Source organism: Ranitomeya imitator, chromosome 1 (genome assembly GCF_032444005.1).
Source record: "Ranitomeya imitator isolate aRanImi1 chromosome 1, aRanImi1.pri, whole genome shotgun sequence".
Lineage (NCBI taxonomy): Eukaryota > Metazoa > Chordata > Amphibia > Anura > Dendrobatidae > Ranitomeya > Ranitomeya imitator.
In genome coordinates this window covers 983,762,106-983,775,661 of record NC_091282.1, presented here as the reverse complement: position 1 = coordinate 983,775,661, position 13,556 = coordinate 983,762,106, and the positions used below count along the sequence as shown (strand labels likewise).

At 40.4% G+C, this 13,556-nt stretch overlaps 1 protein-coding gene across 15 annotated transcripts in view; it reads right to left on the bottom strand.

Moving 5' to 3' along the window:
* Nucleotides 1–13,556, bottom strand: part of BLTP1 (bridge-like lipid transfer protein family member 1) — a 381,731-nt gene that overhangs the window by 16,448 nt on the left and 351,727 nt on the right. For all 15 annotated transcript variants that reach the window (XM_069743891.1, XM_069743894.1, XM_069743897.1 and 12 more), the window contains 6 exons: nt 12,075–12,232; nt 11,249–11,441; nt 10,952–11,169; nt 8,923–9,174; nt 8,438–8,641; nt 1,601–1,795 (listed from right to left, as the gene is read on the bottom strand). In XM_069743891.1, the coding sequence (XP_069599992.1) occupies nt 1,601–1,795; nt 8,438–8,641; nt 8,923–9,174; nt 10,952–11,169; nt 11,249–11,441; nt 12,075–12,232 (1,220 nt within the window). The remainder of the gene's footprint in view (nt 1–1,600; nt 1,796–8,437; nt 8,642–8,922; nt 9,175–10,951; nt 11,170–11,248; nt 11,442–12,074; nt 12,233–13,556) is intronic.

Below are 13,556 nucleotides of genomic sequence, written 5' to 3'. Positions count from 1 at the left end.
CGATATGTATGGGCTTCCATGTCGCACCGCTCACGCATGCGCAGTGGACTCTGTGAAGTGTAGCTCTCGTTCATGTGGGGAGCCGCTCAGCGGTGAAGTAACCGGATGTGATGTAACCGGAAGTCATCAGACCCGGCGCCGGCATGCCTGGAGCGTGCGTTCCACAGGGTGCCATGCGGTATTCCCCACTGAAACGCCATCAATGAACACACATGCAGCTTAGAGGTGAGTGCCAGAAACATGTGGACATTGAGTATGCACGTGTCACATGCGGGCGGTGAACCTCGGGCCTCATGCGTTAAGGGTAATTAATTAATCCACACCTGCTGAGCGCCGGATGCTGTTTGCTGATTGGTGATAGCTCAGCAGGTAATTAATGAGAGGACATGTAGTTTCCACCCAGGAGAGAAAGTATTGATGGCTGGGTATTCCATCATACATGACCGCTACCTGACCTTCATATCCCCTGATGAGTTCCTTTTCCCGGAATGAAACGCGTAGGGAGGTGGTCCTGAGCAAGAGATGGTCTATGGAGTGTGATACTGAATTTTCTGAACCTCCTAAATGACCGAGTGGTGGCGTGCACCCTGTGTATGGCTTCTTCAGGAACGGGTGAGATTGTTCCATACTATGTGGTGCACTGTTTGTGACTTTTGCAGATGCAGTTGATGATATTGTTTTGAGGTCATACTTCTGAGCAAAAGCACATAGGTACAAAGAGCAGCATTATTGTATATACCCTCCTTCAGCTGTGTTTCGGGAGTCCTGGGTAGGGACATGCTAGCAGGAAAAGCAGTTGTTAACTTTGATTTTTTTCTGCTTTAAGTACCGTTTTGTCTTTGTGATTTTTCTTGGATAACTGTTTGACCAACTGTTGGTATTTTACATGTTTGTCTATGTGTGTCGGGTTATGTCATTTTTAACTAGTATAATAAATGTTATGTTTTAGGTCCCCATATTTTGCTATTTACATTAATATTTTTGGGCACCCTTGGCTTTCATAAATATTGTGGTTGGCCTCAACCATTTTGCTTATTTTTCCTGATCAAAATATATTCATAAGCAGCAGCTCTATCAGGATTAAAGATAAGCTATCATTGGTTAATGACCCATTATTTAAATGAGGTTTTTATATTACATGTATTATTAAACATTTTTGGCTTTTTTCATACCACAATCTTTAGTAAAAAAAAGTTTATTGCACAGATATAAAGAATCAGATACATTATGGAGACAGCAAATTAACAAGTGTTGATGTTTAGTAAATCATTACTAGGAACGAATGGAAACATATTTAGTACATGGTGGTAACAGTATTAAGGATATTGCAGAACAGATATAGAGTACTCAAATAGAATATCTTAAAATCTTTGTGTGTTTCTTTTCACAAATGGAAAACCATACAAAATAAACTAAGTTAAGCTAAAATTGACTAGTGTAAGACAGTATGGTCTGTATGATAAGTATGGTCTGTAGAGACAGAAACATCACTCTTTGGTATCATCAGCCTTCTAAATTGCTGGACCCATACCTTTTCCTCAATACCACTGATGTTAGCTGTGCAGACAGTATAGGTGTTATGCATTATGATTGGTAATACCTTGCAGTGTGGGCTCTTGTGGCTCCTGTACATGGATTGATTTAAAGTCCAGCTGCATCCTAGGTAGAGCAAAGATGGTCTCGGTCTCATGGTTGTAACTGGATCCTCCACGAAATCCGCTCAACAAACTTGCATTTTTCACTGCAGTGCTGCTTTCTGAATTGTTTGCATCGACATTTCGAAGCAAGTTCAGCTCTATAACAAAATAAATATATGCTTTGCTATAAATTAGTTCCGTTTGATCTTTTTATTAATAATAATTTTATTTATATAGTAATTATATATATATATATATACAGTGGGGCAAAAAAGTATTTAGTCAGTCAGCAATAGTGCAAGTTCCACCACTTAAAAAGATGAGAGGCGTCTGTAATTTACATCATAGGTAGACCTCAACTATGGGAGACAAACTGAGAAAAAAAAATCCAGAAAATCACATTGTCTGTTTTTTTAACATTTTATTTGCACATTATGGTGGAAAATAAGTATTTGGTCAGAAACAAACAATCAAGATTTCTGGCTCTCACAGACCAGTAACTTCTTCTTTAAGAGTCTCCTCTTTCCTCCACTCATTACCTGTAGTAATGGCACCTGTTTAAACTTGTTATCAGTATAAAAAGACACCTGTGCACACCCTCAAACAGTCTGACTCCAAACTCCACTATGGTGAAGACCAAAGAGCTGTCAAAGGACACCAGAAACAAAATTGTAGCCCTGCACCAGGCTGGGAAGACTGAATCTGCAATAGCCAACCAGCTTGGAGTGAAGAAATCAACAGTGGGAGCAATAATTAGAAAATGGAAGACATACAAGACCACTGATAATCTCCCTCGATCTGAGGCTCCACGCAAAATCCCACCCCGTGGGGTCAGAATGATCACAAGAACGGTGAGCAAAAATCCCAGAACCACGCGGGGGGACCTAGTGAATGAACTGCAGAGAGCTGGGACCAATGTAACAAGGCCTACCATAAGTAACACACTACGCCACCATGGACTCAGATCCTGCAGTGCCAGACGTGTCCCACTGCTTAAGCCAGTACATGTCCGGGCCCGTCTGAAGTTTGCTAGAGAGCATTTGGATGATCCAGAGGAGTTTTGGGAGAATATCCTATGGTCTGATGAAACCAAACTGGAACTGTTTGGTAGAAACACAACTTGTCGTGTTTGGAGGAAAAAGAATACTGAGTTGCATCCATCAAACACCATACCTACTGTAAAGCATGGTGGTGGAAACATCATGCTTTGGGGCTGTTTCTCTGCAAAGGGGCCAGGACGACTGATCCGGGTACATGAAAGAATGAATGGGGCCATGTATCGTGAGATTTTGAGTGCAAACCTCCTTCCATCAGCAAGGGCATTGAAGATGAAACGTGGCTGGGCTTTCAACATGACAATGATCCAAAGCACACCGCCAGGGCAATGAAGGAGTGGCTTCGTAAGAAGCATTTCAAGGTCCTGGAGTGGCCTAGCCAGTCTCCAGATCTCAACCCTATAGAAAACCTTTGGAGGGAGTTGAAAGTCCGTGTTGCCAAGCGAAAAGCCAAAAACATCACTGCTCTAGAGGAGATCTGCATGGAGGAATGGGCCAACATACCAACAACAGTGTGTGGCAACCTTGTGAAGACTTACAGAAAACGTTTGACCTCTGTCATTGCCAACAAAGGATATATTACAAAGTATTGAGATGAAATTTTGTTTCTGACCAAATACTTATTTTCCACCATAATATGCAAATAAAATGTTAAAAAAACAGACAATGTGATTTTCTGGATTTTTTTTCTCAGTTTGTTTCCCATAGTTGAGGTCTACCTATGATGTAAATTACAGACGCCTCTCATCTTTTTAAGTGGTGGAACTTGCACTATTGCTGACTGACTAAATACTTTTTTGCCCCACTGTATATATATATATATATATATATATATATATATATATATATATATATATATATATATAATTTTATTATGTTTATGTAGTAAGATCAAATACAAATGTGAAATTTACTGCCTGTTTAGAAACTTGGGGTAGTCCAGTTAAAACACGTGAACATGTATCCGCAGCATAGGCGATAACTTGCTGATTGGTGGGTGTCCCATCATTGAGACCAGCACTGATTGTCATATCAGCAAATTTTTATCCCTGCTACAAAATGATGCGGTAGGTCAGACAACCAACTACAGCTCCATTCATTCTCAATGGGGCTGCTAAAAAAAGATGAACACAGCACTCCACAGCCCCATAGGGAATGAATGGAGCAGTGGTTGAGTATGCACAATTCCGCTTCATATTAATGGAAAAAAAAAAATTCTCGTTCTGTTGATTGATGCGGGTCCCATTGCTCAGATCCCCATTGAATCAATAAGTTATCACCTGTTCAATGGATAGGTGATAACCTGTTTACACCAGACAGTTCTTTTTAAAAAAATTCCTCATGAAAGACATTTATGCTTTCAGTAGACTTGATTTTCCATTATGGATCACGGTCTTGCTGTATTAAACAAGTATGCTTCAGGTTCTTAGGACAGATTGCATGTATTTTCAATAACACTCAGTAGAAAAAAATATCAGACATGTGGGGGAGGGATTTTTATGTTGTTCACACAGTTCCACAGTAGTTTATAGGACCATAGAATGTTTTAAAAAAAACTGAGGGATCATCTGGTGTTTATTTCTGCAGTTATTAACGTTATATGTGAGTAGTATGGCTGATGTTTATTATTAGGACTTTGATATTGATGGCCCGTGCTAATTATGGGATATCAATAACAAAATGATGGTGGAGTTGGACTATGCCGAAGTGTAGAAGCGATCAACAGATCACATTGTTATATCCCTTATTAGAACAAAAAAAGATTAAATACTATTTTAAAAAGTTTATGAAAATCACCATGGTGAAGAAAATAGGTAACAATCCTGCAATTAAGTGGTTAAAAGGGTTGTCTATTGACTAGATATGACTGGAGACTGGAGAATCGTGACAAAGTGCAATGCGCAGACTGCCATTATTACGTGAGCCAGTGGGCGGTCATGTGACTGCATGTATGTGATTTGCATACTAGTGGCCACCTGCCAACTAGACTCCTGCACAAAGAATACGGGTGAGACTAGTCTGCTTGTGACTGCATGAACACAAATCACATCCATGTGGTCACGTAACCATCCACTCACATGGACATACAGGGGAATCATTGCATATTGTCATAATGTGTCAGTCTGCAATCACAAGGACTGCCGACTTTTCATCTGAAACAAGACAAGTAACAAAATCCCAGGAGGAGAAACGCATCAGGACATGGGTTTATACATATGTGGATGTTTAAGAGTCTGCACGAGGTAAGTATGGTTCTTTTTTCCTACACTTAGTCCTTGGACTGGATTATTTATTCAATAACCACGTAATCCACCTGGATTACTTTTCATAGGGGCATCATTCTCCTGTTGATTTGATGTGCTATTCCTGGGAGTGAGCATGGTTCACTGTTCAATGCTCAAGTATTAGACTTCTCTAATCTGGGATTTTGTTACTTATTGATTTGCCCATCTGGTATTTATCAGGGGTATTACTGAACCCAATATACATATTTTTTCTCTTTGACATATTTCCAGGACTTAGGTTCACTACCCGTGCTGCACTTTATTTGTAGATTAAGTGTGTAACAGGGTTTACAGGGCTATCCATCGCAGAGCGGGGGCCCCATACTGTATACATTTAGGGTGCCCAACTCCAAGGACAGGTAGGTGTGAATTAGGGTATTATAAGCGAGAACTTGAGTATAAGCCGAGGCACCTACTTTTGCACGGAAAACTGGGTAAGCTTATTTACGCGAGTATAAGCCGGGTATGCATTGTCCCCCTCATCCATGTCCTGCTATGCGTGGCTGCCCCCGTCCTGTCCTGGTATGTGGCTCCCCCTGTTGTATGCATGGCTCCCCCGGTTCTGCATTGCTCAGCTCCCCCGGTCCACATTGCTCAGCTCCCCTGGTACTGCATTGCTCAGCTTCCCTGGTCCACATGGCTCTGATCCCCCGTCCCGCATGGCTCGGCTCCCCCCGTGCCATGTTTGTATGCATGGCTCACATTTCCCCGCCCCCTTCCCGTTATACTCACCCTCCTCGCGTCTGCACCTCCGTTGTCCCAGCGGCTTGCCTCTCCTGTGCTGAGCGGTCATGTGGTACCCCTCATTAAGGTAATGAATACGCGCTCCACTCCTATGGGAGCGGAGACGCATCCATATTCATTACCTTAATGAGCAGTACCACGTGACCGCTCAGCACAGGAGAGGAGAGCTGCCGGCGCCTGGATAACAGAGATGTAGGGATGGAGATGCAGCGACGGAGGGTGGTTATGATCTCTTCTGTTAGCCGGCGGCTGCAGCTGTCACTGTGCCACAGCCGCTGACTCCTACCTCTGCTACGCCGCTCCCCTTCCAAAATTGTGCTGAAAATCTCGGCTTACACACGAGTATAAACAGTAACTAGTCCGTTGGTTCTCTACCCCTCTTTTTGAAAAGAAAAATAAAAATTCTGGGGTCCTGACAATTCCATTGTATAGGCATATCTTTCTTTTTATGTAATTTGAGAATGTTTTTTGCAATTGTGTGTTTCAGTGGTTATCTAATAAAAGTTATTCTTTAGGGGTCTACTTTTCTTGCTGGTTTGACACCTAATTGGGGCCAGTTTGATATATTTCTCTTTTGGTTGTTTTTTTATTACTCTGTGATACAGTGTTCACTAAGGGGGTTTTCATAGCAGGCAACTTTGTGGCAGACGGTTACTATTATGAATGAAGTTGTTTTTGCTGCAAACATAGAGATATCTGAAAAAAAACATTTATGTCAATGGGAAATTTGCTACTACAAATACTGCAACAAAACTGCTGAAATCGTCCTAAGTCTTGCATCAATGATACAGGCAGGTTAGCTGGCTGGTAGCTACAACCCCTGGCAAAAATTATGGAATCACCGACCTTGGAGGATGTTCATTCAGTGGTTTAATTTTTGTAGAAAAAAGCAGATCACAGACATGGCACAAAACTAAAGTAATTTCAAATGGCAACTTTCTGGCTTTAAGAAAGACTAAAAGAAATCAAGAACAAAAAAATGTGGTAGTCAGTAATGGTTACTTTTTTTTAACCAAACATAGGGAAAAATTATGGAATCACTCAATTCTGAGGAAAAAATTATGGAATCACCCTGTAAATTTTCATACCCAAAAATAACACCTGCATCAAATTAGATCTGCTCGTTAGTTTGCATCTAAAAAGAAGTGATCACACCTTGGAGAGCTGTTGCACCAAGTGGACTGACATGAATCATGGCTCCAACATGAGAGATGTCAATTGAAACAAAGAAGAGGATTATCAAACTCTTAAAAGAGAGTAAATCATCACGCAATGTTGCAAAAGATGCTGGTTGTTCACAGTCAGCTGTGTCTAAAATCTGGACCAAATACAAACAACATGGGATGGTTGTTAAAGGCAAACATACTGATAGACCAAGGAAGACATCAAAGCGTCAAGACCGGAAACTTAAAGCAATATGTCTCCAAAACAGGAAATGCACAACAAAACAAATGAGGAACGAATGGGAGGAAACTGGAGTCAGCGTCTGTGACCGACCTGTAAGAAACCGCCTAAAGGAAATGGAATTTACAAACAGAAAAGCTAAACGAAAGCCATCATTAACAACTAAACAGAAAAAAACAAGGTTACAATGGGCTAAGGAAAAACAATCGTGGACTGTGGATGACTGGATGAAAGTCATATTCAGTGATGAATCGCGAATCTGCATTGGGCAAGGTGATGATGATGGAACTTTTGTTTGATGCCGTTCCAATGAGATTTATAAAGATGACTGCCTGAAGAGAACATGCAAATTTCCACAGTCATTGATGATTTGGGGCTTCACGTCAGTTAAAGGCATTGGGGAGATGGCTGTCATTACATCTTCAATAAATGCACAAGTTTATGCTGATATTTTGGACACTTTTCTTATCCCATCAACTGAAAAGATGTTTGGGGATGATGAAATCATTTTTCAAGATGATAATGCATCCTGCCATAGAGCAAAAACTGTGAAAACATTCCTTGAAAAAAGCCACATAAGGTCAATGTCATGGCCGGCAAATAGTCCGGATCTCAGTCCAATTGAAAATCTTTGGTGGAAGTTGGAAAAAATGGTCCATGACAAGGCTCCAACCTGTAAAGCTGATCTGGCAACAACAATCAGAGAAAGTTGGAGGCAGATTGATGAAGAGTCCTGTGTGACACTCATTAAGTCCATGTCTCAGAGACTGCAAGCTGTTATAAAAGCCAGAGGTGGTACAACAAAATACTAATGATGTTCTGGAGTGTTTTTTTGATTGTTTATTTTTCATGATTCCATAATTTTTTCCTTAGAATTGAGGGATTTCATAATTTTTCCCCTGCTTGGTTAAAAAAAAGTAAATATTACTGACTACTACATTTTTTGTTCTTGATTTCTTTTAGTGTTTCTTAAAGCCAGAAAGTTGCCATTTTAAATGACTTTAGTTTTGTGCCATGTCTGTGATCTGCTTTTTTCGCCACAAAATTAAATAACTGAATGAACATCCTCTAAGGTTGGTGACTCCATAATTTTTGCCAGTGGTTGTAGTAATCAGACCTAATGTGTGACTGTGGCAAGTGCGAGGAAATAAACCACTCGGAGGTAGAGGTCAATGTGAAAAGAATATTACGACAACATATATTTGTGTGATAATACTTCTGCTGTGATGTTAGCAGTGACATTAAAGGATTTCCATGATGAAAATGAAAGCAGATTTGCTGGCAAAAAAGTCAGGGTCATCTCCCAACCTACCTTCATTTCTCATGGCGGTGACATAATTAAACCATTCTTTTACACTAGCTACCCCGTGCGGTGGATTTTCATGGCGCCTTCGTGTGATTTTAGTGATTGTTGCCATAGGGCTCTCCAGTGCACCACAGGGCTTTGTGACCATTGTGTTGTGTCCTAGGTGAAAATCGAGGGTCTGTACAATGTAAGTCGAGTGATCACTTGAGCCTTAAAAAATAAAAATTAATAAAAAAAAATTAATTTAGCACTTACAAAAGAGCCAGCCTTGTGCATTTACTCTTAAATTAGGAAAGCAATAATACCCTTTTTTATTGCAACTACAATCACTGAAGGCAAGCATAAGACTGCATATTCCCTTCCAACCATACTATGGATATATGGCTGCACCCACCCACCTATAAGCATACATAGCCTTCACAATAAAGAAAATCACTACTTATGGTGAACATTTACTTATGAGCAAGTAATGTAAATATATACATAAGTACCTTCTTCCCAAATTTTTTGTGCTTCTGTCCAAAAGGCAATATTTGGCTCTTCTAAATGAAACAATGCCCACGATTTTGAACGGAAATTAGGCCCGTGGAAACATGCTAATGTCATATGATTGCCATGTAGGCTCATTGAGCCACCTAACTGGACAGTATCTTCTGGTAGTGGATTCTGAAACAAGGATATGTGGCATCCAGATATTATCTTCAGTACTCCTGGCCAGTGACGATGGTGAGCGGCGTCCAGCACTGAAAGACAAAGTTGCACAAATAGTATACTTTGTGTCTATTTGGGTGTGATAATATTTAAAGGGTCATTCCTAAAATCACAATGTGGTCTCACAAAAACGCTCGCAAATATCTATTCAGTTATCCAATATGGCTCATTTTTAAATCTGCCCTGTTTTGCACTTTTTTGCCCTCCAAAGGATGACACATTGGCAGTTGCCATTGGATCGGTCCTGCTGTAGTTCCACTGCTCTTGGTTGATAACTAGGCAGCGCAGAGCTGAGACTCAAGCAGGGCTGAGCTGAGTTTAATACCTGTAGTAGAAAGAGCAGTGATGTGAAACAGCAAATGCTCTGTTGATGCATATGGCTGAAGATAATCCTCTGTCATATGCATCAGCAGATCATATGCAGTTTCACATCAGTGATCTGTTTGCCACAAGCATCCAACTCAGGTTAGCCCTGCTTGTCTGAGCTCTCCACTGCCTACAGTCACATATACTTCTGTAGATGGCATAGGATAAAATAAGGCTACCAAAGTTGTGTATATGGCCATAGAGTGCACAGAAAAACAGAGCAAATTCTACATTTAGATTAGCTTGATGACAAGTCAAACATATGATAAACTGTCATTTTTTTACAGGCGTAAGTTCACTAAACTGCCCCAATGAATTATATAACTTGTAAAAAAAATTAGTGTACTTGGTGTACCAAAAAGCAGCCCTGAGGGCGTTTTACTGCAATGCTTAGTGGAGGACAACAGACAGGGCTCTCTCACTGCAGCATTGCCCAGTCATCGAATATACCAGGATGGCTGAAAATTGTGTCAAGATAAAAAAAAGTACACACATGTTCATATACACCTCAAAATGATGGAATAAAATAATTCCAAAGTGGTTAGTCCATTACAATTAAACTTTTTGGTTAAAGGGAAGGTGTCATGATTCATGCTGCCGAAACAATGAAGAAATATACCTGGCTTCAATCTTCAGTAAATTGTTTGCCTACCGTGACCCCCCCAAAATAACCCATGTTATATGTCTATTTATACATTTTTTCTAGTGGAGAAAATAGCTCTTGTTAGTTAGGCTGAGCATACACAGTTACATTACTGTATGTCTATAGTAAAGCGAATCTGGGCATGTGCAGTCTGCCTGTTCTAACTGAACAGTGTGAGCATGTGCAGTGTGTATAGCACAGTGTGTGTGTCCCTGAGCTGAAGAGCCTCATTTTCATTAGTGCCGCCCGGTTGTATGACAGCAGGAGTTGAGCTAGAACAGAAGACCGAAGTTCCACACTTTGTATTTGCGGAACTCAACTTTGTAACATCAGCAGTTCCGTAAGTGAGGAAGAATGAAGCTTCAAACACTGCATAGCTGCTGTTACGTTACAGAAGCGGCTGGGCGAGACTAAACATATGAAATCGCCTGTGAAACAAGGCCGGAGCCGGGTGGAAATTCAAGGCGTTCTTATACAAACAGTTCTAAATCAGTGGTCAGATGCAAGACCTCCCACTTTACTTAATGTTGTGATAAAGAAGAACGGGGGAAACTGGGCAAGAAAAGTGACAATGCAGTCATGTACATTCATCTATGCACAGCATTGGAACGTTAAGTAGGTACTATGGTTTATAATACCCAAAACATTACATTTTTGAATGTATCATAAAGCTTTCTTTCCTTATCTGCAAATTATTGCATAGGTAGTGACTATATAATAATATGTGCACGCATGAAACAAATAACAGACATTCTACACATTTACTAATGTAACAAAGCACAGAGAGGTGCAGCTCCTACATTGTTCCCGGGAGTTCTTTTCCACGTTGGTCACAACAGCCTTGGGTGGGAGGTATGGAACAGGCCCCCAAGTGGATAGAGCTCGCTTGCTTGTGTCAAACTGCTGAGTAAAAAATTCTTGCAACTTCATTCCAATTTTAATAAGGTCTGGAGTGGTTGACCGTGATATCATCACCTGAAAAATGTCCCACTGCAGGTCTCCGTGGATAAATATTACACTAAGGAAGAAAAATGAGTTAGAAAAACAACGGAAGCAATTGTGTCACATGCGTGTACACAGAACACACGTGTGTATACCTTTTGTCAGATATGCTCGTGTCCATTGGGGTGTATAGGTTAACGTTCCACTCATCCTGTAACTTTAGGTCTGCATTACTGAAGATTCCCATGAGGATACTGGAACCCATGTAATCAACACGAGCTTCCGTGGAGCCCATCGTGATCTGGATTTTATGACTGGGCTGTTGATTTGGATGTTCCGAAATGTGAGCTATAACATAACAATTAACCATATTATTGTTAACACTTTAAATGAAATGTGTAAAGTAACCTCCATTATGTTTGCGAGCAACAAGCATTTAAGCATTCATTACAATGTGTAGTCTAAAGGGGTTGTTCCAACTTACAACCACAGGATAAATGAAAACTTGCTGGTCGCTGGTGATAACTTGGGACAAATCCCTTTAAGTCTTCCCTCACATTTTGTTTTGTTAAACCTCAGATGTCTGATGACACGATGTTGTAACAATGTAACAATACAGTTTTAAGGAGGATCTGTCATCTGGCAGCACATTGAAAGGACATGTCTACTGTAAAACTATTATAGATTGGGCCAATAGAGCCTCCAAGGAATACAGGGGATTCATACTAGTAGATATGAGTCTGCTCTTCTCAAAAGGGAGGTCCTCCCATTGCCATACCCACCAGAGACTTGCAGTAACTGCATGTGTACAAAGTAGCCATCAGTCTCTGGTGAAGGGAAAAGCAAATTCAAGTAACAAATCCATCAAAATGCATCATGTAATAAATTAGATATAAAAATGCAGCAAATTTCTACATCCATGTACAGCAAAATGGAGCTACATTAAAAAAAGAAACAAAAATAGTTTGTTGGCCAACTTACCAACCATTTCCAAGGTATTAACATCTATTGTACCACCAACAACTCCCCCTCTGGAGTCCAGCTGAGATCTTCCCAGGCCTACAGACATGCTGATTTCCCGATCTCTGTTACTTCCTACAGACAGACGGCCCTGGCTTTTTAGTCCACTTGTGGTCCATCTGAAGGCAATGAAATTTGTTACAGGAGCTATATTTTTCTTCTTCTTCAAGGTGTTTATATGCATACATTCCATGTACTAAGTGCTCCTGTGTTCTCTATAAGAGGGCCACTGCCAGACTCATCTGATGGCGACTTATTTCCCAAAAAACAAAACGATCGGCAGTTGGAAATCCACCCAGCCAGACCCTTCTTTAGCATTATTGTCAGGGGACAATTGGGGCGTTCCCATACACATTGGACTATCGGTTAATCCTGCAGATAGCAGGATCGAGCAACTTTAGTTTATGGATCTTGAAATCACTGAAGAGTATCACCCGTTAAAATTTTAAATCATAAATCAATAGAACAAATGAAAATAAGAAACCTTGTAATATATCTAGTTAGAGAAGTCAGGTTTTTCTCCTGAACGGATTATTCATTTGTACCATGAATTTAAAGTAAGAGATCAGTCTAGGTGGAGAAAGAAGCAGATTTCTCTGATAAAATAGATTACAAAGTTTCTTATTTTCATGTGTTTTATTGATTTATTAAATAAAATTATAACAACCGTTACTTTTACCATTTCCCAAAAAACTAACACGCAATACTAAAGACTAGTGATAGGCAAATTTGTCAGGGTCCCTCCTTATTTGGCAAGCTATAGCGCTTACCGAATAAACTGCAGAGGGAACCCGGCGTCCTGGATCGCTCCGGCTGATCAACTGTTCGGCGTCACAGCTTCATGTGTTGCGGCTGTTTCACTCACAACACATGCATGGAGAGCCCAACAAACAGGTTATCCGTGCATGTGTTGTGACACAGCTGTGACACATGCAGCTGCGGCAACGGACAGCAGATCAGCCGGAGCGATCCAGGACGCCGGGTTCCCTCTGCAGTTTATTCGGTAAGCGCCATAGCTTGCTGAATAAGAGGGAACCTGAACAGATTCGCTCATCTCTACTCAAGACTCATTTTGATATCACTGCTGGAACCTTTTTATTGAGAAGCCATCAAGAAAAGATGACAGCATGGCTAAACATACTTCAAGCGCCATAAAGATTCATTAACAATGTGTTGTGAATAGGACTAGCCAAATTCTGACCTGATGTAGTAAGGGAAACAAGTGTCCACAAAGGGGTCTAGCAGATGTATACTTCCCCTTCCAAAATAATATTAATAATAACATTCACCCTAAAATCAAACATTTTGTTAGCAACCCTTCTTCTTGTGTTATTTGATAATGTTGATAATGCCAGATTTTTTACCTCCTTAATCATCACATTAAAAAAGAACTGTACTAATATCTGATGTTACAAAAAAGTTACAAAAACGTTATCATTTTAA